The sequence below is a fragment of the Triticum aestivum genome, chromosome 3A (assembly GCF_018294505.1).
Source record: "Triticum aestivum cultivar Chinese Spring chromosome 3A, IWGSC CS RefSeq v2.1, whole genome shotgun sequence".
NCBI classification, from domain to species: Eukaryota; Viridiplantae; Streptophyta; class Magnoliopsida; order Poales; family Poaceae; genus Triticum; species Triticum aestivum.
Genome location: NC_057800.1, coordinates 491,604,281 through 491,628,908, shown reverse-complemented (window position 1 = coordinate 491,628,908; position 24,628 = coordinate 491,604,281). Strand labels below are relative to the sequence as shown.

Here is a 24,628-nt window from a genome sequence, read left to right as displayed (position 1 = left end):
CAACGTTTTCACATGGTTTTCATCGGTTTTCATTGAAACTTGATTTCCATGTGGTATTCTCTCGCTTAACATATGACCAGCCTGATGGACATATTCAAAAGGGCCTACTCATTTTTTCTTGTCACGAGAGAGAGATATGTTTAGTCAATATTCGAAGCGCGACAGTACCACTACATTAGGAATTCCGATGATAAAGGTAATGTGATTGTTCTTTGTCCTTTTGACTCTGGCACATGATGGACGCTGGGATTACTTTAATTATTTTAAAGAGTAGCAAGCTACATCATTACTTTAATTTTTGAAAAAAGGACTAGCAAGTTTCATCATTACTGGTTCACACTAGTACCTCCGTCTGTTATTGGCCCTCTTCGTATTTTATGTTAAATTTTGATCATAGATTTAATTAACTAAATGTTAATACATGAATCATGCATTAATATTTTATTAGTTAAATCTAAGATTAAAATTCGACACAAAATACAAAAGGACAAATAAACCAGGATGGAGATAGTAGTGAGTATTTTCTTGTGGGTTTTGCTCCCATCATCAGCCAAAATTAGACACTTTAACACCTTGGCACATAACTCTTGGAACACACACTAGCCACCTCCATGTTTCTGTGACTCACGTAACCTGTTCCTTCACAGAACAGAGAAAATGATTAACCTTTGCTCCATTGTAGTACGGACATGAATAATCACGAGGCCAACCATTGCTATAGCCCGTATTCTAGGGAAAAAAACCATTTCTATAGCCCTACCTTACCAACCCCTGATGCTGTCGGGCCTGCCTCTGCCTGATGGTAAATTAACATCAGATAAAGACATCACCTCCGGTATGAACCAAAAAGAAGTGAGCCCATGAATTTTCATGTGAACCAAAAAGAAGTGAACTTCAACATGGCACATAGCCTGCCTGTGCAGACAACAAGCGACATCACGTCAGTGTCAGCTATCCTCACCTACTATAATCACGCGCCCTGCTCCATTACATATCTCTCGCCACCACAAACGTGCGTTCAGAGCTACGCAAGAAGAAGAGGGAGAGAGGGTAATGGGTGACGAGGCGATGAGAGACAGAGGAGAGGAGGAAGAGACGGAGGGGATGGAGAGGAAGGATGCCGGCGCGACCAAGAAGGTGGCCTTCTTCGGCATGTTCAGGTACGCCAGGCGCGCCGACGTTGCGCTGATGGGCGTGGGCACGGTGGCGGCAATGGTGAACGGCATGTCGGAGCCGCTCATGACGGTGGTCTTCGCCGCGGTCATCGAGTCCTTCGGCGGCAGCGACGACAGCGCCGTCCTCCACCGGGTCAGCAAGGTACGTACGACGAGCGCCGTAGGTTTTCTGCACGCCACCGGTTCCCAGCGAGCCGTGCCATACATCGCCACGCGCTAGCTTCAGGCGAACGCTAAACCAGTGGCAGCTCGGCTATCAGGGCCACGCGCTGCAGATATGCTCGCTGGCACGGCTCGCCGCGCGCAAGCATGGTGGCCGGTGCCCGCGCGCGCACAGGCGTGGAGTGCCGCACCCTGCAGTTAGATATACGGCGTGGAGTGACCGGGCCGGCCGTCAAGGTGTGGCGGACAATACGCGCACGTACGTATCGTAACGTAGGCACGGGCGGACGATGGGTCTGCATGGCGTTGAGACGTCACTGCACTATGGTTCCTCCAGCAAGCATGTCTGCTAGCAAGTCGGGTGCTACTTGCTAGGCTGCTTTTTGTTTGTTTGTTTGTTTGAGAAAAGGTTATTGGCCGGCTTTATAAATTGGGTGTGGCGACGATTCAGATTTAACCGAGTCTCAGTCAAGTGATAAAACATATAAAATAAACAAAAAAAAATTATACAAATCTTCACGCAAGATCGCATGAATATAGCATCGACTGAGACTTGGTTATGCCCTAGTCGACTGAGATTTAGCAATCCCGTTATAAATTAATAAAACCCTTACAGATAACCTACAACACAAGACCGGAAGCAAAGCATGCGCTAGACATTTTGTGTGTGCACAAAACATGCGCTGGACTGAGTTTTACCTGGTCAGTGAATATGCCCGACGATTTCTTTAGATGATAATCCATGCCATGCGTGTTCTCGAAAAGGAACGAGCATCACCCAGAAAAAAGATGAGAAAATCAAGGAGCATCTCCGCCGGATGCTAGCTACATACTGTCAGTCTCGAGTGGAGATAAGTACAGTACAGTACTAGATAATGGTACTGGCGATCATGGTGGAGGTCGTTGCCGTGGTCCTGAAATTATCCTCATCAACGGATTTGTCGATTTGCAGTTCTAGTCTGTGGCCACTGCTAGCACACGTGTGAAACAACACACGTGGAGCGCTGATTTGACGCTTGGGCAACTATTTGGAGTACATATATGGACCCTGGTTCTCAGTTGGGAATATACACCCTCCTATTATTAACCTCAGAACACAAACAGGAAAAAAGAAGGGAAAACCCTGAAAACAGCAATAAGAAATGACAGTTTGCTCTCAAACCCAGTCCTGCTTTCCCATGCATCACACAGGAATGCCCCCAACTTCAGTACTATTTCATCTCACATTTGCTTTCTCCAGGTTGTTGTGTACTACATCTATTTGGGAATTGGGACGGCACTAGCTTCATTTCTCCGTAAGTACGCTTCCACTCGTGGACTAAATGTTTCCAGAATTGATAGCCAAAACTCGACCCTATTTTGTTCTGAACTGTAATCCATGCATGGAGAGTTTAATTTGTACAAATGACTGGATACCAGTAGTTGCTACTAATCTAGTAATATTCCTATATTTTACATTAGTGCCAGCTCTTCACAAACTTTGATTGTTTTTCAAGTACAACACAAGTTCACATCCAAGTACCCCAGCAATTTGCAGCAAGGTACCAGTCAGATATGAAACTTCATGGTACTACTCATTCTCAACAAAGAAGAAATAAATAGTGCATGACAGTTAACACAGTAAAAATGCACTCCCTCTGTAAAGAAATATAAGAGCGCTTAGATCACTAAAGAGTGATCTAAGCGCTCTTATATTTCTTTACAGAGGGAGTAAAACCTACAAGCACAAGTTCACAAGTTTTAACTTAGAAAATGAAGTGCCAAACAGTATGAAATGGAGTTGGCAACATGCATATCACACATAGCAGAATTTCAAATGAGTGATTGAATGCCATTAACGTTAACCTGTTACCCATGCCAGAGGTGTCGTGCTGGACAATGGCTGGAGAAAGGCAGTCAGCACGCATCCGATCTCTCTACCTCGAAGCTGTTCTCAAGCAGGATGTTTCATTCTTTGATGTGGAGATGACAACTGGGGAAGCAATTTCTAGAATGTCTGCAGATACTGTACTGGTACAAGATGCTCTTGGAGAGAAGGTAACAAATGCATTTATTAGATAACCTAGAAAGGATAAAAAAAACTATTTTCTGTAAATGCATCATTTGGTTTGAAATGAATAGGGCTACTTCATGTTCAGGTAGGCAAGTATGCACAGCTTTTGACAACCTTTGTTGGAGGTTTTGTCATCGGATTCATAAGAGGCTGGATGTTAGCTCTGGTTATGCTGGCATGCATACCACCAAGTATTCTCTCTTTTGCAACCGTCTCTCGACTACGTGCTCAAATATCTGCCAGGAGGCAAGCATCATATGACGACGCGGGCAATGTTGTCGAGCAGAGCATCAGAGCTATAAGAACGGTCGGTTTTAATGGTTTTAATTTATAAGTAATTATTATTATTTGATGGTTCGTTGTGATTGTATAATACTGGTGACATTTCAAAGCAGGTTGTCTCCTTCAATGGTGAGAAGAAAGCAGTTGCATTGTATAATGCTCTCATAAAAAAGGCGTACAAGGCTACTGTCTTGGAAGGGCTTGTCACTGGTCTTGGAATAGGCTGTATCTTTTGTGTTGTCTTCTGCAGTTACTCTCTAGCCTTTTGGTATGGCGCGAAGTTAATCATCAGCAAAGGATATACTGGAGGGCAGGTCATCAATGTTGTATTTGCAATTCTTACTGGATCAATGTGAGCTTTCCCAATTTTGACTATAGCATCGTAAATAATAATATAAGATGTTAGTAAACTAGCGCTTAGGTGTTCACGCACAAAGTAAAAAAAAAACTTTCTTAACCTAAAAAATAAGATATTTCTTCCATGCATCTAAACTATATAGAAATACCTAGAGCTGGAGATGTTACTAGTTCATATTTCTAGGCAACCACATTACTGCAATCATTATAGGTAATTGGTTATTATTGTTACTTCTGGCAGAGAGACCTTATACAACTTGTCAAGCTCAAACAGACAAGCACAATACTTTTGTCAATCAAATTATATGTACTGTAATCATGCTTCAGAATTGGATCAAATAATGTGGATAGCCAACAGTATTGTTTACCATTGGAATTAATAGCAAATTTTGGCACTAAGGTATTTATTATTTGCAACAGGGCTATAGGTAATGCATCACCATCGATTTCTGCTATTGCAGAAGGCCAATCTGCAGCACACAGGTTGTTTGAAATAATTAACAGAAAACCAAAGATTGACATCAGCGACACTTCTGGAATAGAATTAGATGATATCAAGGGCGACGTCGAACTGAACAATGTATTCTTTAGATACCCAGCAAGGCCTGAGCAATTGATACTTAATGGGTTGTCTCTACAAGTGCCTAGTGGTACTACCATGGCTATAGTTGGAGAGAGTGGAAGTGGAAAATCAACATTAATTAGTCTGGTAGAGAGATTCTACGACCCACAGGCTGGTGAAGTGCTGATAGATGGAATCAACATCAAGAGTTTGAAACTCAAGTGGATAAGAGGGAAGATCAGTCTTGTTAGTCAGGAACCATTACTTTTTATGACCTCCATCAAAGATAACATAACCTATGGTAAAGAGGATGCTACGCTTGAGGAGATCAAGAGAGCAGCTGAGCTGGCAAATGCAGCAAACTTCATCGAAAAGCTGCCTAATGTACTTAAGAAAAACTACTTACTTACAGAAGTATCTTACTCAAGTATCCTGCAATTAATGCTTATCTTACTTCCACATAATACAGGCATATGAGACAATGGTTGGTCAGAGTGGTGCTCAGCTTTCTGGAGGGCAGAAGCAACGGATTGCCATTGCAAGAGCGATCCTTAGAAGTCCAAAAGTCCTTCTGTTGGATGAAGCTACTAGTGCTTTGGATGTGGAGTCTGAGCGAGTAGTTCAAGAAGCACTAAATAGGATCATGGTAGGGATAACGACACTCATTGTTGCTCACCGTCTGAGTACAGTCAGGAATGCAGATTGCATAGCAGTGGTTCATCAAGGAAAGGTAGTTGAACAAGGTAAGAGATACTACATGTCTTTCTTCTTTGAACCAATTAACCAAAGTGAACTGGAGGTTATTGAATTATTTTCTTTCATAAATCCATTTTATACAGGTGCCCATGACCAGTTGATCAAGGATCCTGACGGAGCTTACTGTCAGCTTATTCAGTTACAACAGGTCCATACCGAAGGAATGCATGAGGTGCCATATTCATCAGGTTCAAGACTTAAAAGTAGAAGTTTATCTTTGGAACAATCTATGAGAGATTCTCCCAGGAATAGAAGACAGCACTCTGTAAAACCCCTTGGACTCTCTGGATCTGATGATTTGCACGGGTCTGCTGATACCAGCAGACAAGAGCACAAAGAATTTGGTGATAGTGAAGCTCCTAAGAAAGCACCAATTGGACGCCTTTTTAATCTTAATAAGCCAGAAGCACCAATTCTCCTATTAGCTGTTATAGCTGCTTTTGTGCATGGACTTCTTTTCCCATTATTCAGTATTATGATGTCTGGTGGTATAAGGACATTCTACTATCCAGCACACAAACTTCGAAAAGATTCTACATTTTGGGCATTGCTATGCCTTCTGTTGGCAATCATTTCTCTGATTGCAATCCAATTGGAATTTTTCTTATTTGGAATGGCCGGTGGGAAACTTGTAGAACGTGTCCGTGCTTTTTCTTTCCAGAGCATCATGCATCAAGAGGTTGCTTGGTTCGACGATCCTTCTAATTCCAGGTTTGTTACTTATTTTTTCACTCTGCAACTCTATCTTTATCTGTGACAGTGTGAACATCATGTTTTCCTTCTAACTTTTACAGTGGTGCACTTGGTGCAAGGCTGTTTATTGATGCTTTGAACATCCGACGCCTTGTAGGAGATAACTTGGCCATACTAGTGCAGTGCACAATAACACTTATTTCTGGCTTCGCCATAGCATTTGCTTCTGACTGGAAGCTTACACTGATCGTCATATGTGTCATTCCTTTTCTGGGTTTACAGAATTATATTCAAGTAAAGTTCTTGAATAGTTTCAGTGAAGATGCTAAGGTGAGATTACAGTAAACCCTGCTTTGAACAATTGTTTTTTATTAGAGAAGAAACAAATAATTCTTGATATTTTTCACACCGTGAAGATAAAGATGTGCACTTCTTAAGAGACCATGCAATTTTAATTTTACTAGTCACATATTCGAAGCTTATCATCAAACATAATGTGGTTCTTCCTAACTGAGGTATATGAATAATCTCTCCTAGAACAAATGATTGCTACAGGTGATGTATGAAGATGCAAGTCAAGTTGTAGCCGAAGCAGTCGGCAGTATTCGAACTGTAGCATCTTTCTGCGCAGAGAAGAGAGTAATTACGATGTACAGCAAAAAATGCCAAGCTACAATGAAACAGGGAATTAGAAGTGGAATGGTTGGAGGCCTCGGATTCAGTTTCTCAAACTTAATGTTGTATCTCACATATGCTCTTTGTTTCTATGTTGGTGCATTGTTTGTACATGACGGCAAATCAACCTTTAAAGATGTTTTCAGAGTAAGATGCACGCATTTGACATGTGAGGTTGTTTTATTCAGTGACTTGACAAATGGGCCTGGTTGTTTGCAGGTTTATTTTGCTTTGGTTTTCACAGCTTTTGGAATTTCCCAAACAAGTGCAATGGCATCAGATTCAACAAAAGCTCAAGAGTCCACAACATCCATACTAGCTGTCATAGACAGGAGGTCCAAAATTGACCCAACTAGTGATGAAGGCATAAAGCTAGAGAAAGTTGATGGCAACATAGATTTCAACCATGTGAGCTTCAAGTACCCATCCCGCCCAGATGTTCAAGTATTCAGTGACTTTACTCTGGGCATTCCCTCCGGAAAGGTACAGTTAACTTGATACTTGCAATTTTTTTAATTCATCGCAAAAAAGGAAGAAAAGTCTAACTGAACCTAGTTTACTGCCTGATATGGCGATTAGTGATCACACTCCACCACGTAATCAACGACTGAGATAATTTAGTACAAGTGGATAACCATAGTGACTTCTTTTGCCTTGTTTTAATAATATAATTACTGTGCTAAATGTTTTACAAGAGTGTTGCAGCAATCTTGAACTGCTTTGTTTCAGCATGACTGACAGGAGGAACATGAAGTGCTACAGAATGTATATACAGTTTTTTGCATACCCCAAGTGTTAGAATGCTGAACCCATAGCAAAAATTTCACGAGAATATTAGATATGCGAAACTAATTTCTATGTAACGAAATTCCGTCGAGTTTATTATTTTCTCCACAGTTGCAGTGACAGGTTTGCAACTGTTTGTCATTTGCAGACTACTGCACTTGTTGGAGAGAGTGGCAGTGGCAAGTCCACAGTAATTGCTTTGCTAGAGCGATTCTATGATCCAGACTCTGGCACAATCTCACTAGATGGAACAGAACTCAAAAACTTAACACTGAGTTGGTTAAGAGACCAGATGGGGCTGGTAAGCCAAGAACCAGTGCTTTTCAATGACACGATTCGTGCCAACATAGCATATGGAAAGCGCGGAGAAGCAACTGAAGAAGAGATTATCACTGTCGCCAAGGCGGCCAACGCTCATGAGTTCATATCGAGCTTGCCTCAGGGATACAACACCAATGTCGGTGAGAGGGGAACACAACTATCTGGTGGGCAAAAACAACGGGTAGCTATTGCAAGGGCAATCTTGAAGGACCCTAGAGTACTTCTGCTAGACGAGGCAACAAGTGCCCTGGACGCTGAATCAGAGCGTATTGTTCAAGATGCATTGGACAAGGTGATGGTAAGCAGGACCACCATTGTTGTAGCACACCGTCTGTCCACGATCAAAGGGGCAGATACAATCGCAGTCATCAAAGATGGTTCGGTTGCCGAGAAGGGGAAGCATGAATCGCTCATGGGCATCAAGGGTGGAGTCTATGCATCGCTGGTCGAGCTACACTCAAAGGCGTCAGCGTCATAAAAGGGTGTGTGCAGATTTACATTGTTCAGATCTTTTTCACAACTAGTAGAAGATGAAAACTGTATTGTGTATTTTGTATTAGAAGTCGCGCGATGTAAAATGTACGGAAATTTTAAGCCAATCACCTGTATTTCTTGTTTTGGCTTGGCCTAAGACATTAGAGGTAATATTGCCTCAGCATAGCATCTGTTCTAGTTGTTCTAGCTACTGCCGAGTGCCGATGTATGCATTATAATAGAACAAAAAACACATCACTCTAGTGCATCAAATGTATGAACAGGGATAGCCTAGGAAATGGTGAACATCAACTATCTAAATTCCACTATCAGAATTCTGAAATTGACGACGTGGGGTATGTGAAGAGTAGAACGGAGTAACCTTGGATACTGCGAGGCCTCCCACGTGTCCTTCTGGAACATCCAACGCCAAGCTAGCCGCGGCGCACCGACTCTGCCGGCGAACCCGTCATTGCTGCCCTCAGGGAGTCGCCGCCGGCCGCCGGCCGCCGGAGATGGATTCGCCGCCGCCGCCGACGGAACTGCGAGCGCGTTATTTCCCGCCCTTGTAACCCACAGTTCGTTTTCCGCGCCGTCTGAAAAGCTGGATCAAGGGCCTCGATTGCTTGAGAGGGCGTTTGGATGCAACGAACTTATTTTAGTCTGACCAAAAATAATTTTTTTATAAGAGGCTAAAGTTTCAAGCACCCTTACTAAAGAGGGGTTAAAACTAATAAAAAAAAGGGTAGCCCGGTGCATGTAGCTTCCGCTTGCGCAGGGTCCGGGGAAGGGTCCGACCACTTTGAGTCTACGGTTAAAACTAATCTTGAGACTAATTTTTTTTAGTAGGGTACCCCTACTAAAATGTGGATTAGTCTTCTCTCCTCATTTAACTCCTCTCCTTTAACACATGCGAGTTCTGGATTGAAGGGTTTGGACGATAATAAATGCTCATTAATTTGATTTTAGTCTCTTTAATATTTGGATCCAAGTATGAGTGAGGCTAGCAAGTTTTAGTCTCAATACTTTTAGTCATAAAACTAAAATGTATCCAAGCGCCCTCTGAGCTCACTCGTGTCGTCGTCAGTCACGCCAGATGGACCTGGGCCAGCAAGAGAGAGAGAGAACGTCTGTTTTTTTGTTTTCTTTTTTTCTCATTTCGTATTTTTCTTTTCGGCCAGTTTAATTTTAATTTGGGAAAAAAATCAAGAAAACAAAGAATGTTAATGAATTCAAAAATGTTCATGAATTCAAAAAATATTCCTGAAATAAAAAAATGTTCGTGAATCTGAAAACTTCATGAATTTAACAAACCGCTAATTTAAAAGAATCAGGAATTAAAAAATTGTTCTTGAATTCAAAAAAGGTTAATGGATTCGACAAAATGTTTGCAAATTCAAAAATTGTCATAAATTCCAAAAAAGTGAAGACGCAAATATTTTATGGAAAATATGAACATTATTTGAAATTCAAACTTTTTTATTTTTTCAATTCTTAATATTTTAAATTTCGATTTTTTTAAAAAAATTGAGCAGTTTTATAAAAAGCAAACAATTTTTTAATATTTTTGAAATTTAAAAAAATAAAAAGGAAAGGAAAAAGAATAAATAAAGATAAAACACACATGAAAAAAAAATCCTTTCCTTGGGGCCTTCGGGGCAGCGAGGTAAGGGTGCTTCAAATCGATTCAAGTGTTCAACGGCGTTGATTGCGGCTCCAAGGTGTTAGTCCTTAGGAGCATGTGCGGTCATTCGGTGGTATAGGGACCTCGGTATAATTTTCATTATGTTGAAGATTTTTTACCTCCCATGAACTTTATTATAGATTCGGACCTTTCTTCATAAAAGAAATATCAACAGATTAAGAAGGTAGAGAACAATGCAAGACAGAGGAGAAATAACAACAGAAAAAGGAGAACGACCTGCGGGACAGAGTATGATTAATGCATGACCAATCAGATATAAAATCACTTAAAAGGGAACTAGGCATTCAGTGTTGCTAGGAATATTTCTAGTCACCATCATTGGAACCACTACTGTACACTAGAAATCTCGTTCTTTGTTGAGACTTGAGAATAAAGGTGGCGAGACTGTCCTTTAATTTGTTCTCTCTTTGACTCACATGCAACGTCGTCAAGCTCCATCATAAGCAGCGTATATATTTTGTCTTGTGCTATATGCCCACTACCTAGCGTAAGATTACAATTTTTCACTTTATACATTCCATCATGGGGAGTTCATATAATTAATATTTTCCTCAAACAAGTTACTTTTGTGATTTGCATAAAGTTACTTTTATGACTTGCGTACATTTATCGATACCTCAAAAGAGCAGGGGAGCTGCTCCATTTTTTGGATATAAACAAAGAACTGTCCATTTAATTAAGGAAAATAATGTGAAACCCAGATATGAAGAGAATAAGATCGCCACCAGCTGACAGGGAAACTGAGACCACATAGAAACGCATTCCCAACCCAAACAATGAATACCGAGAAGCACAAAAGCCCTCCACACTTCTGAACACAACAAACTTTTGCTGGGCTCGTATACAACAGGTGGTCATACATCCGGCCTCTATATTGATTGAAGGAAGATAAGATGAAACCTTGGATGTAAACTAACACATGAATACTTACTTATTCAGGCTTTTTTTATGAAAGAAACTTTCAATTTATTCATCATCTGTCATGGCAGTACAAAGAACATCATAAATAACAAAATTTTTACTTTTCCACAAATAAATGAGCTAAGCAGACTAAACCATTAATGATGGGAGCTCTTTTACGGTGATTGAAGAGTTACGACTCGTAATTTCGTGTAACTCCACCTCTGAATTTTTCTAGCCGTTAGATCTAGGAAAATCATTTAAAGATTTACTTTTTTATAGAAAGGGTATAATAGTCTCTGTAATTTTTTGGCCGACCTGATTCTCTCATTTTCCGTTTTTCCTCCAATCACCGTAAAAGAGCTCCACCGCCTAGGTTTGTGCCTGCAGCCGGCTCCTCACTCCCCGGCGGTCGGGACTGGGATCCGGTGGTCTCCTGGAACCGCGAGAGGGTCAGGGATTGTGACTTTGACGTAGACATGTTCTAGCCGGAGGCCGACTCGTCGCACAAGCATCGTCGTATCTCGCCGCCCCTATGACGACAACGGCGGCGGCGGCGGCTGATGGCTTCAGCTGGGGAGGACGACGACGAGGACCTGGCCCACGTTCGCATCATTCGCGGGAACCTCCACCTGAACAAGGCCTCGTCGTCGTGCACTGCCGTCCTCACACGCTCGATCTTGCGTCTGCCCCCCATATCACACGGAGGATGATGATCAAGGATGAGGATGCAACGCTACTTCTCGCACTACCACTCTGGTGAGTCAACTCGTGATCTGCTTCCTTCAGATTCCAATTTGGAACGCTGATTACTATCATGCATATGCGGTTATAATTTGAAAACTAGAACAAGACAACAACATGACTTGCTCTTTTTTCCAATCACGTACTTGAATGGGTTCTCAATATGTTATTGAATTGTGAGTACAGAGACTCCAAAATTGTCATTTTAGTGCAGCTATTTTCAGATCTGATTGTTCTGAACAAGTAGTGATGCTGTAATGTTTGTGAATATGCTTACAAGTTCACTATGACATGAAGAGAAAATGTATGTCCAGTTCAATGCTCGCGCTATCTGACTGTTGCTTCTCGACAGAAACCATTAAACTTCTGTGAGCAGTTTGCAGATTCTTCATTGATGGTATTGGTATACTATTAAACTTCAGAGGTGAAGGAAAATGTGTGGTTCGAGGCTTGTTCTCGCGGCACAAAATTGAAGTCAAAGACTACCCCTTCACAAAATTGCAAGCAGGTTGATTGGTAGCTGAATTATGTTTGAATGGAGGCAAAATTAATCGTCTAATGCACTGTGAGAAAGGTGGATATTCAATTGTTGGCATTTATGCTTGCAGGTCTTGTTCTGCCATAAACAGCAGATGTGGTATACAAGTAAGCACCAAAGAAGCTTCTTCAGATGTTAAAATATTTGTTATCTAGACTAAATTTCTGTTTTTTGACGTGGATAAAATAATAGTAATATCGCCCCATGAATATGATTTCACCACAAAGAATTGAGATTACAGAAGGTGGAACTACCATGGAGCAATGAAGAAACCAATATTGCTTTGCAAGCAGATGGAGCTTTTAGAGTAATTATATTTCTTTGTTGTGTAGGACATGATGGCAGCAAACTTGATGTTAAATGCATTTTGTTGACAAGAAAAATCCTGTAGTTTCTTTGTCGCGACATCAGTTACTTTGTGTGTAATACAGTACATTTTAATTTGAATTGCATGCATGATTGTTTTAGACTGTTTCCGTATGTGAGATTGTTGGATTACTTGTGTTGCATCTTTCACCTGCCAGTCAATTTTTTTATTGGTGTGAATGTGGCAGCGAACTCCTCAAACACTACCACCATCGATGTATTGCTTCGTCATCAAATAGTAGCATGATGTGCCGAGAAACTAAAATGGAGAACTTCGAAGCATGCACTCAGGATCTACATGGAAGAGAAGAACCTAATCGATATGGCCATATAGGTTGTGTATCTGGTACTGTATTAGAGAGAATGGACGGATTAATTTCCTCATGTACTCAAATATTTGTCAAATATATATGTTGATGTAGTTTTTAGTGACCAACATGTTTAGCTTCTTGCATAATTAACGATGTCATACAAGTCACTATCGTACTTAAATACACATGGATTTTATGCAATATATGAGCAACTCTGATGTTGTACAACTCAATAACTATCCGATCTTAGTGGCAATGGCGGAGCTACAGCAAGGCCGTATGGGCCATGGCCCACCCAATATTTTGAAATTTATACACTACTTTGTTTACTGTTGGGCCTTATAACTCCGGCCCACATGCTATTTCTTCCATTTTGGCCCGCCCAGCCTGCCCAGAGTTGGCCTTCAAGCTCCACCACTGCTTAGTGGTCACAACATGCCGGAATGACCCATAGTGCTGGAAGGGACCAGGCGAACGATAGTGATAGTAGTAGGATAGGAGTAGGACGACTCATGCTAGTAGATATTTGACCACATGACGCGTGGAGCAGATGACCCCCAATGGTAGTTACATGTCGGGACTACCTATAAAGGTATTTATGGTCCAAATGACCTGTAGTGCAGTTATGGATCTGGACAACCCATACTGTTAGTTATGAGTTAGTGCTAGTTGTGGGTCCGGACAACCCATACTGTTAGTTCTGGGTTTGGATGACCAGTAGTGCTAGTTGTGGGTCCGGACTATCCATTGTGCATGCTAGTTGCCGGACCGGGTGACCCATAGTGGTGCTTTTGGACCCAAACACCCCGCTCCCCTAGTGCCAATCATGTGCTCGGTCTACCCATACTGGTAGTTATGGGTTTGGATGACCAATAGTGCTAGTTGTGAGTCCAGACTATTCATTGTGCATGCTAGTTGCCGGACGGGGTGACCCATAGTGGTGCTTTTGGACCCCGAACACCCCATAGTGTTAATCATGTGTGCGGTCTACCCATACTGGTAGTTATAGGTTTGGATGGTTTATAGTGCTAGTTGTGGGGTGGAACAATCCCATAGTTCTAGCCGTGGGTCCGGAAGACCCGTAATGTTAGTATTTTGTCGAGACAACATGTAGTATTAGTCAAGGGACCAAATGACCAGTTGTGCTAGTTGTATGTCAAGATTATCTGGTATGGTAGTTGTGGGTTTGGATGACCTGTTGAGTGACCCATAGTGCTAGTTGTGGGCCCAAAAGTCAGACTTAAGTCGTTTAGGCTCATAAGTACCACTACAGGTCATCCGAGCCCACCAATACCACTCGTTCCCCTCTGTTATCTAGGCCACCAATACCGCTACTAATTACTCTAGATCATCCGAGCAAACAAATACCGGTACCGATCACTAGTCACTCTGATCGTCCATGCAAACAAATATCACGTCCATGCAAACAAATACCACTACGAATCACCGTGGATTGTCAGGGCCCACGCATACCATTAAGAATCACTTTGAGTCGTTCGGGCTCACAAGCCGTAGTTGTCCGAGGTCAAAAGTATTGCTCTTAGTCGAAGCTCACAAGTACCGCTCTGAGTCGTTTAGGCTCACAAATACGGATCTTGCTCGTTCAGGCTCACAAGTACCGACTTTAGTAGTTCGGGTCCGCAAATACCATTTTGAGTTGTATATACTTTATTAGGTGATTTTATTTGTTGACAACAAATCGCAGGTGATATCGTTTTTTGAAGGATATTTCAGGTGATACCTACAAAATTACTGGTACACCTTTAGCCCACACGAGCAAGAAAAAAAGGACTAATCTGCACGCTATCATGTTCCAGTTCCAACCTCTTCGTAACTCACGCACCCCACCTCTCCTGAAATCCCTCGATTAGGAGTCGTTCCCCCTAACCACCACGACACTTGCATCTCGCAAAAATAAAAATAAAAGAAAGAATCACTCCCTCTCTCCCTCGATCCCATCTCTCGTGACTGCGTAGATGGCGGCAGCGGCGGTGGCGCGAGGATCTGAGGCGACGATCCGGTCGAAGGAATCTGCCGCCGGCGGGAGCGGCGGCCTGGAGGTGAACGAGCTCAGCAGAGGTAAACCGCGTACCATATGAAGGAGTTCCTGCCTATGTACAATGCCTTCACACTGGTAAGTCTGTCGTCCTCTTCCTTCCCGTCTCGTCTTACCACGGTACGAGGTTTTATGCGATTCTTCAAAACATGACCAGGCTGTTGTGTTGCTTCTGCTGAAACAAAAGAATAGTAAATTAGTAATGATCACATCAGCAGCAGATTTACATGTGCAAACCGAACAACTTATGAAAGTTGTGGCCCTGATTGTTAGGATTTTTCCTCCTCTTTTGAGTACATGCAAGATGGCATCTACTTTGGCTAAATGACAAAACAATGCCAAAGTTCCTGGCACCAAATGTTTTTATAGCCAAATAGTGAATGCATGTTCGTCCTCACTGGGTTTGAGTTTTATTGTTGTTCTTATATAGCATTACTTGAATTTGTCATCATGGTTGTGCAGGATGCCACATTTGAAGGGTCAAATTTACAGTAGGCAAAAATAAACTCAATCTAAACCAAGGTCTTAGCACTGCAACACAAATAATTGTGAAAAATTTCTATAGGTTAAGAATAGATATGTAACTCAGTCAAAAACAAGGAGTAGGGTTAGCTTTAATATCTTTGTTTCATCAGTCTAAATAACAAACAATTGTTCTGACACACATCCATTGATCGTGAGATGGAAACATGCCCAACTCAAGTAGGTGTACCTCATTTAATTTAGTATCACTCAGGGTCAATCTTGAACTTGCTGCAAGGGTGTAAGATGTAGGCAAAACTCGTTTCTATAGATAACCTGTTTCAGAAATTGACCTTGTTTCTGTCAAACATTAAAACACAAGATTGATGCTGAAAGTAACTCAAGAAAAACTTATAAAATTGATGTTGAAATAAAATGGCGGAAAGGCCCACGCGGAGGTGTGAAAACTTCATCGACTTTATTTGGGTTTTCTCAATTCCTTCATATTTCTGCTGCTTGGCAAATTTTCTGTTGTTATAATTGTACAGGCAAAGCTTAAAAGTACTTTGTAGCTGCAAGCTGTTAGATGCAAAAAGAATACTTGTACCGCGTGCTAGCTAGGTGAGCACCTAAGCATGCTGCAGGACGATTTCATCAACCCGGGGAGCCTGGAGTGCGTCCAGAGGGCGAACAAGATGGCAAGCAAGTACTAGGGCATCTCCTTACCTACCCGTTTGCCGTCCTTATATAGTTATATTACCACATAGAGCAGCAAAAAAATCTGCAATTGCATAGTTGCAGTCTCTGCGATGGTAGATGTTGCTTCTGTCTAGATATGGATGCACTTTCGGCATTGTAAGCTTATTTTGTATTGATGGTTCTGTTCTTACTGTATGAGATGCAAATATGTAACAATATCCTTGACAAGGCATTTGTTATTTGGTTGTTCTTGTCATTGACATGTATGTATAACTAACCAGAAATCTACTTGACGAGAGAAGGATGGAACTTGACAAATAATGGAATTAATCTGATGGCATGAAAAATAGATAAAAAGAACTCTCATCTTTGGGAGAACAAAACCTCACTAAAGGATAACCCTAAGTAATGACCCGAGCAAGACACAAGACAAAACTCTTGTAGAACTCATTTCTAGTGCAGTTGGTAGTGTAATTTCCTCCCTTTTAATTTTGAGAAGGGCATTAAGCACCAGCATTTATTACTCATCTTCAAATTAGCATTTTCAAGAAACCATGTACTCCCTCCGTTCCTTTTTAGTCTGCATATAAGATTTGGTCAAAGTCAAACTTCGTTAACTTTGACTAAGTTTATAGAAAAAAACATCGAGATTCATAGTATGATATCAATATTGTTAGATGCATCATGAAATTAATTTTCATACCATATAGCATTAGTATTGTAGATGTTGATATTTCTTCCTACAAAGTTGGTCATACTCAAAGTTTGACTTTGAGCAAATCTTATATGTAGACTAAAAGGAAACAGAGTGAGTACTTGGATAGCGACATTCGAAGTCAGATGTCTGCACCTTTTTTACGTGAAATTAAGGAGCTTCATTGCATGATTGAGATCCGGTTACATTCAGCTAAGAAGCCGCTAACTAAGAAGGGTGGACAAGAGTCCAGCCAAATGTCTGATACTGAAAGATTAGTCGCATGTTTCGCGCAAAGATCAAACGAACAATTGGCTTCTCTTAAGACATGCTGGATCGAGAAGGAAACGAAGTTTGCAGCTCTATTGCATGATTGAGATCCGGTTACATTCATCTAAGAAGCTGCTAACTAAGAAGGGTGGACAAGAGTCCAGCCAAACGTCTCATACTGAAAGATTAGTCGCATGTTTCGTGCAAAGATCAACCGAACAATTGGCTTCTCTTAAGACATGATGGATCGAGAAGGAAATGAAGTTTGCAGCTCTTGTTTTGATTTCATCAAAGATAGGCTTCACAATCGATCTAGGACTGATGCGAGTTCCAGAGGTTCGCTACCTCCAAGCAGTCCACCTCCATTACCACATGCGAGAAGCCCCTCGGTTGGGCAAATATCACTCCCTCTCGCAATGCTAGAGTTTCGTCATTGAAGGGGTCAGTTACACCGGCGATTGGCTTGCTCCATGCGCCAATGAAGGAGAGGTGTGAGCGAGCAACTCCTCCTGCGCCTCCCACCTGGAGCTGTGTGTCGAGAGCGCCATCCGTGTTGATTTTGATCCACCCGGGCTGGGGTGGACTCCGGTTCTGAACCCCCATGTTGCGTCGCTGGGTCGTAGGTAGATCTGGTAGAGCCAGGTCCAGATGCCTGCACCTAGTTTCAGCAACTTAGGGTCAGTTTGGTTGGCACCCTGGCCATCTCGTGCCTGGCCACAAACTCGCCTGGAACCTTCCTGGTGTTTGTTTGGTTAACGTCCTGAACGATCGAACATGTGCCTGGCTGGAGCAAACCTGGAATCGTCGTTAGCCTGAGCCAACCGTGGCATCACCATTAGCCTGGCCCAGGCCATCCGTTCTGGATGCCTGGTGCATGCCTGGTGCTGCCTGCCTATAGATTATAATATTAAAATAATTGGCTGGGCTGATGGGCTCCTGTTACGGCATATCTCTCTCAAGGTAGTTTTGGTGATTGATGACAACATGTTTGCGGACTAATCTTGTGAGTTGAATTATTCTCAGATTCTCCCCTGGCACGAGACGCTTTCTTCCCCTCGGAGTGTATTTCAAGACGGTGTAGCTCTTTCGTTTCTTTTTAGGTGGACTAGTTGCGTAGAGGGCACCGTACTATCAAGAGGGGGTCCGCTGGGGTTTTGCTTGGGTGGAATCATCACGTACACACCAGCTTCTCACCCTCTGAGCTTTTCTTGTCCATTGAAGAGATCTCTCCTCTCTTTCTTGTTCTGTCTGGGTCTATGCGGCAGTACCGCACACCCAGCGGTAATACCGCTGAGAAGCCACAAGCGGCAGTACCGCTTCGCAGCGGTAGTACCGCTGTGGCTCCATAGCAGTAGTACCGCTGGGGGCCTGGCACATCTGCCGTGTCCTCAGCATATTTGAGAGATCCCTTCTCTCTCTCGCGCGCGCCCAGCGGTAGTACCGCACTGCCTGTGGTACTACGGCCGAAGGGTCACAAGCGGCAGTATCGCTCCACAGCGGTACTACCGCCCTTGACCCCACTACCGTAGTATCGCTGGGTAGTCTGGCTCCTACTGCCTCGATTCGAGAGGTCTTTTTCTCATGTCGGGTTTTGCAGCACTAGTCACGGTTGTAGTGGCGGTAGTACCGTTCCAGGAGCGGTAGTACCGCCCTACCACCGCGGTAGTACCGCATTTGGGTCCGTTCCCTACTAAGTCTCCTCAGCGCGGCAGTACCGCTGGTTGGCGCGGCAGTACCGTCACCTGGTGGTAGTACCGCCCCCTATCAGCGGTAGTACCGCCTTGTGCGGGGCTGGTTGGTGGGGGGCAACGGGATTGTTGCCCCCACTATAAAAGGGAGTCCTCTTCTTCCTTCTCACTTACCTCTTCCTCCCCAAGCTCCATTTATTGCTCAAGCTCCATTAAATACTCCAAGCTTCATTTCCGCCCGATCTATCTCTCTAGCCAATCAAATTTGTTGATTTGCTCGGGAGTGGTTGAGAAGGCCCCGATCTACACTTCCATCAAGGGATTTTCGATTCCCGCACTCATCCCTAGCGGATCTTGTTACTCTTGGGTGTTTGAGCACCCTAGACGGTTGAGGTCACCTCGGAGCCATATTCCATTGTGGTGAAGCTTCGTGGTCTTGTTGGGAGCCTCCGATTAAGTTGTGGAGATTGCCCCAACCGTGTTTGTAAAGGTTCGGTCGCCGCCTTCAAGGGCACCAATAGTGGAATCACGGCATCTCGCATTGTGTGAGGGCGTGAGGAGAATACGCTGGCCCTAGTGGCTTCTTGGGGAGCATTGTGCCTCCACACCACTCCAACGGAGACGTACTTCCCCTCAAAAAGAAGGAACTTCGGTAACACATCCTCGTCTCTACCGGATCCACTCTTGGTTATCTCTTACCTTTACTTGTGCAAGATCTTTATTGTTTCTACCCTTGCTTGCTTGTATGCTTGTTGTTATTGCATCATATAGGTTGCTCACCTAGTTGCACATCTAGACAACCTACTTTGATGCAAAGTTTAATTTGGTAAAGAAAAGCTAAAAATTGGTAGTTGCCTATTCACCCCCCCTCTAGTCAACCATATCGATCCTTTCAATTGGTATCAGAGCCTCGTCTCTTTATTAAGGACTTTACCGTCCAAAGAGTATGGTTGATACCGTAGACGGTGTGGAGGAACACTCCGGTGTGAATCTGATCTCGTCTACGGGAGATGGGGGAACTTCGGTCTCTCGTGAGGAGTTCAATGTGGCCTTGGAGACATTGAAAACCTCCATGACGACCGAAGTTGAAAGCATGTTTACTAAATTTCTTGAGGGGCTTAAACTTTCCACCGCACCGTTGAAAGTGGGTGATCCCGCCAACAAGGTGTCGGATGCTATCCCCGACAAGGGGGAAGCTAGTAGTGAAAAGGCTCCTTCTTCTAGTGGCAAGAATGGCACCGGCATCTTTGCCCATGTGGAACCACCACTTGTTTATGGTGGACCGGTTCCTTCCACTCATTTGAATCATGCCGGTCCTCCCCCTAAGATTGTGAAAAATGAGGATTTTGATTCTTAGGTTTACCGCTTAAAACGTCATTTAAATCATGTGAACACTAACCTTTGGAGAATCATTGAAGAAGGTTTCTATCCACATGATCCAAGCAACTTCACTCCTCGAGAAGCCGCGGACAATCAATTCAATGAGAATGCTCTCTTCATCATTCAAGATGCAATTCCACCCGAAGACCTACCTCATCTTCGTCCCTTCCCCTTGGCCAAAGATGCATGGCATTATGTCGTGTCTCTCTATCGGGGAAGCGCAAGCATTCAACGGTCCAACTATGAAGTGGTACAAGATGAGGCTGATGAGTTTGCAATGAAGGAAGATGAAGAACCTCGTGAGCTTTATCGGAGAGTAACCAAACTCGCGGTCTCACTACGAGATCACGGGAGCAAGGACACAGATGACAATTGGATCAAGCGCAAATTCCTCAAGGCAATGATGCCCTACCACAAGGCCATGTCCTCCGTCATTCGTCAAAGACCGGACTTCCACACTTTGACCTCAAGCGAAGTGTTGGATGAGTTTGTGGCCATGAACATTTTGGACAAGACCGCCGACAATGCAGTGCTCCGTTCTCAACGGGCAAAGAAGCCTAACCTTGCATTGAAGGCCAAGCTCACCGTGGAATAAGAAGAAGAGGAAGAAGAGGAGAGCAACCCCGAAGATACGAAGTATGCATATAATGAACACATGGCACTTGCTTCAAGGCAATTTTGGAGCAAGAAAAACTCGAGGCCCAACTTTAGCAAAAACAACTCGAGTGGCACAAGGGGCAAGCAATGTGTAAGAACTTGCTACAATTGCGGCAACGTGAGTCATTTCGTTGCGGAATGCCCGTATGAGAAGAGGGAAGACAATGGTGGCAAAATCATCCGAAAGGACAAGGCCAAGTCGTTCCCCAACAAGAACAACTTCACCAAGAAGACTCCTCCAAGGCTTTGGTTGTGCAAGAAGAGTACAATGAGGATGATGACGATGATGAAGATGATGAGTCGGTTGCCATGGCCTCTGTTGCCATTGCAACAACGTCACGGGTGTCTCTCTTCGACTCACCCAACGAGAGCATCACCGCCAAGTGCCTCATGGCTAAAGCCACCAACAAGGTAACCTCCAACATCAAAACTACCATCATTAATCATCCTTCCCCAATGGATAGCATTAATAAACTTGAGGGGGCTAATGTGGAGGCTAACGAGTTTGAGGCGTTTATGGGCAAACTCAAGGGAAAATCCAAGAAGCACTTTGTTGCTCTCTTGGAACAACTTGGTGAGGCCAATGACATGATCGAGGCTCACGAAGACACCATCTCTAAGATGGAAGGGCATAGTCGTGACTATGCCGATGAGATTTTGGATCTTTCCAATGCTCTTGAGGAAGAGCGTGGTCTTCGTTTGGCTCTTGAGGAGTCACACAACGTTGATCATGCTAAGTTAAAGAAAGATTATGATCATGCCCTCATTGTTTCTCGTGTGCTAAATTCCGAGAAGGCCAAACTCGAGGTTGATCTTGCTAGACTCAAAGAGGAGTTTGATATACTTGACAAGGCCCACAAGGCCTTGAAGGGCATTCACGCTAGTCTCAAGGAGTCTCATGATCAACTCCAAGTGAAGCTAACTAAGGAGAAAGCAACTTTTCCTCATATGGTTTTAATTGATAATGCAAATGCTACTAACCCGTGTTGTGAGCATATACATCTTGTTGAGGAAAATGCTAAGTTGAAGGAGCAACTTGAGAGAGGTCTTGCGACTTGCATACAAGGCAAGAAGAACCTCAACGATCTCTTGATCAACCAAAAGGGAGGTGTGGCCAAGGAAGGGGTTGGGTACGTGCCCGACTCCAAGAACAAGAAGAAGAATGACAAGACCAAACGACCTCCTACCCTCATGCAAACCTTTGTGAGGGAGGGAGAGAGTGCCCCCGAGGAGAAGAAGAAGAACAGTGTCAAGAAGGGCATTGTCACCCTTCCCAACAAAGCCGGCGATTTTAATCCTTCTTATGTGTTATGTCGTGCAAGTGATGGGCATGTTTATGCCAAATTTGTTGGTTCTCTTCATGAGTATATTGAATGGTCTATTTGGGTTCCTAAGACCCTTGTTACTAACATCAAAGGACCCATCACAAAATGGGTACCTAAAACCAAGCATTGATCTCTTGTAGGTGTTTGCTTCCGGTGGTGGATCATGGTTGCTCGATAGCGGAGCTACAAATCATATGACCGGAAGCAAGGACTTGGTGGTGGACGTGCACAAAGTTCCATCTATGCCCACCAATGCCGAGTGGGGTGACGCCTCATCCTCTAAGGTATTGGGACTTGGCAAGGTGGTCATCTCTCATGATCTCACGATCGAGAAGGTCATGCTTGTTGAGTCCCTTGCATACAATTTACTTTCCGTTCGTCAACTTGCAATCATGGGCTTTGCCACTTTCTTTGATATCGATACCGTGGCCCTCTTGTGGAGCAAGACTCTTAAAGTAGCTTTTGTTGGGCATGTCGAGAACGGTCTATATGTGATTAACTTTTCGGAGCGACCCACTAAGACCGCGACATGCCTAATGGCTAAAGTTGATGTGGGATGGCTTTGGCATCGCCGTTTAGCCCATGTCAATATGAGATCTTTGCAAAGTCTTCTCAAGGGGGACCATGTCCGTGGACTAACGAATGTTAGTTTTGTTAAAGATCGTGCTTGCAGTGCCTGTATCGAAGGAAAGCTACATGAGAAGGCTCACCCTCCCACGACTATCATTTATTCAAAGAGGCCCTTGGAGCTCCTTCACATGGATCTTTTTGGGCCCCCATCCTTCGATAGTCTTGGAGGTAGGAAGTATTGCTTGGTGATTGTGGATGACTACTCAAGGTACACATGGGTGTATTTCTTCAAGAGGAAGAGCGAGACCCAACAAACCGTCATTGACTTTGCAAATGAAGCACAACGTCAACACAATGCAAAGATCTTGACAATAAGAAGTGACAACGGCACCGAGTTCAAGAACTACACCTTGGATGAATTTCTTAGTGATGAGGGAATCAAGCATCAATATTCCGCACCATACACCCCTCAACAAAACGGTGTTGCGGAGAGGAAGAACCGGACGTTGATGGATGCGGCAAGGACCATGATGGCGGAGTTCAAGTCTCCATACAACTTTTGGGCCGAAGCCATCAACACCGCGTGTCATGCATCCAATCGGCTCTACCTCCGCAAGGGCTTGAACAAGACCCCATATGAGATACTCACCGGTAACAAGCCCAACCTCAAGTACTTCCGGGTATTCGGGTGTAAGTGTTTCATTCTCAAGAAAGGTGTTCGGTTGTCTAAATTTGAGGCTAGAGCTTATGAGGGCATATTTGTTGGTTATGCTACAAACTCTCATGCTTACCGTGTCCTCAATAAATCCACGGGACTTATTGAGGAGACGTGTAACGTGGAGTTTGATGAGAATAACGGCTCCCAAGTGGAGCAAAGTGGCACTTGTGATGTAGGTGATGAAATTCCTCCTCAAGCCATAAGAAGAATGGGTGTTGGTTTCATCCTACCCATTGAGGAACCCCTTGTGGCCGAAGGAGAAGGACAATGCTCCACTCAAGTGGAGCCATCACCAACCCAAGGCCCACACGCTTCCGAAGAACAAAGTGAAGGCCCTCAACCTCATGAACAAGACCAAGGGCAAGATCATACTCAAGACGGTGTTGACACACCAAGTGATGCCCAAGGTCAAGTTCTCTCCCCCGAGCAAGTTCAAGATCAAGAACAAGTTCATGACGGCGCTCAAGATGATCAAGTAACCGCTCCTCAACTCACCACCGAGGAGGAATTAGAGCGTCGTGCCGCCAAGGTTGCTTCCAAGCTCTCCACCAAGGATCATCTCATGACGAATGTGCTTGGAAGCTTAAGAAAGGGGGTAAGCACTCGTAGACAATTAGCAAATTATTGTGAGCATCACGCGTTTGTCTCTTGTGTGGAACCCCACAAGGTCTATGAGGCGCTAGAAGATCCGGATTGGCTCAATGCCATGCACGAAGAACTCAACAACTTCGAGCGCAACAAAGTGTGGAGATTGGTGCCAAGGCCAACGGGGAACCATAATGTCATTGGAACCAAGTGGATATTCAAGAACAAGCAAGATGCCCATGGGATTATCATTCGCAACAAGGCTCGTTTGGTAGCACAAGGCTACTCCCAAGTCGAGGGTATCGACTACGGTGAAACCTTTGCTCCCGTTGCTCGTCTTGAATCCATTCGCATGTTGATTGCATATGCTTCTCATCATAACTTTAAGTTACAACAAATGGATGTGAAGAGTGCTTTTCTTAATGGTCCCATTAATGAATTGGTTTACGTCAAGCAACCCCCCGGGTTCGAGGATCCCTACTTTCCCGATCATGTGTATCAACTCGATAAGGCACTCTATGGCCTTAAACAAGCCCCACGTGCGTGGTATGACCACCTTACCGAGTTGTTACAAGACCGTGGTTTTGAAGTTGGGCTAATCGACCCCACTCTTTTTACTAAGAAGGTCAAAGGGGAGTTGTTTGTGTGCCAATTATATGTTGAT

General features: G+C 43.6%; 1 protein-coding gene and 1 long non-coding RNA gene across 3 annotated transcripts; both read left to right on the top strand.

The window, feature by feature from the left end:
- The first annotated feature begins 1,017 nt into the window (after positions 1–1,017).
- On the top strand, positions 1,018–8,503 carry LOC123061801 (ABC transporter B family member 4). 2 transcript variants are annotated; one of them, XM_044485069.1, is made up of 12 exons: positions 1,020–1,317; positions 2,578–2,632; positions 3,199–3,374; positions 3,476–3,697; positions 3,786–4,024; positions 4,450–4,975; positions 5,061–5,334; positions 5,431–6,058; positions 6,142–6,370; positions 6,596–6,862; positions 6,935–7,198; positions 7,650–8,503. In XM_044485069.1, exons 1-12 carry the CDS (start codon positions 1,054–1,056, stop codon positions 8,298–8,300), a joined length of 3,795 nt encoding a protein of 1,264 aa, XP_044341004.1. In that variant the 5' UTR covers positions 1,020–1,053; the 3' UTR covers positions 8,301–8,503. The 2 variants fall into 2 exon arrangements, with proteins under 2 accessions (XP_044341003.1, XP_044341004.1); XM_044485068.1 differs by having other exon boundaries at positions 1,018–1,317; positions 6,596–7,198.
- Positions 8,504–14,650: 6,147 nt separating this feature from the next.
- Positions 14,651–16,333, top strand: LOC123058484 (uncharacterized). Its single transcript, XR_006427216.1, has 2 exons — positions 14,651–14,994; positions 15,927–16,333. It is a non-coding gene; the product is annotated as an uncharacterized lncRNA (long non-coding RNA).
- Positions 16,334–24,628: the final 8,295 nt, after the last annotated feature.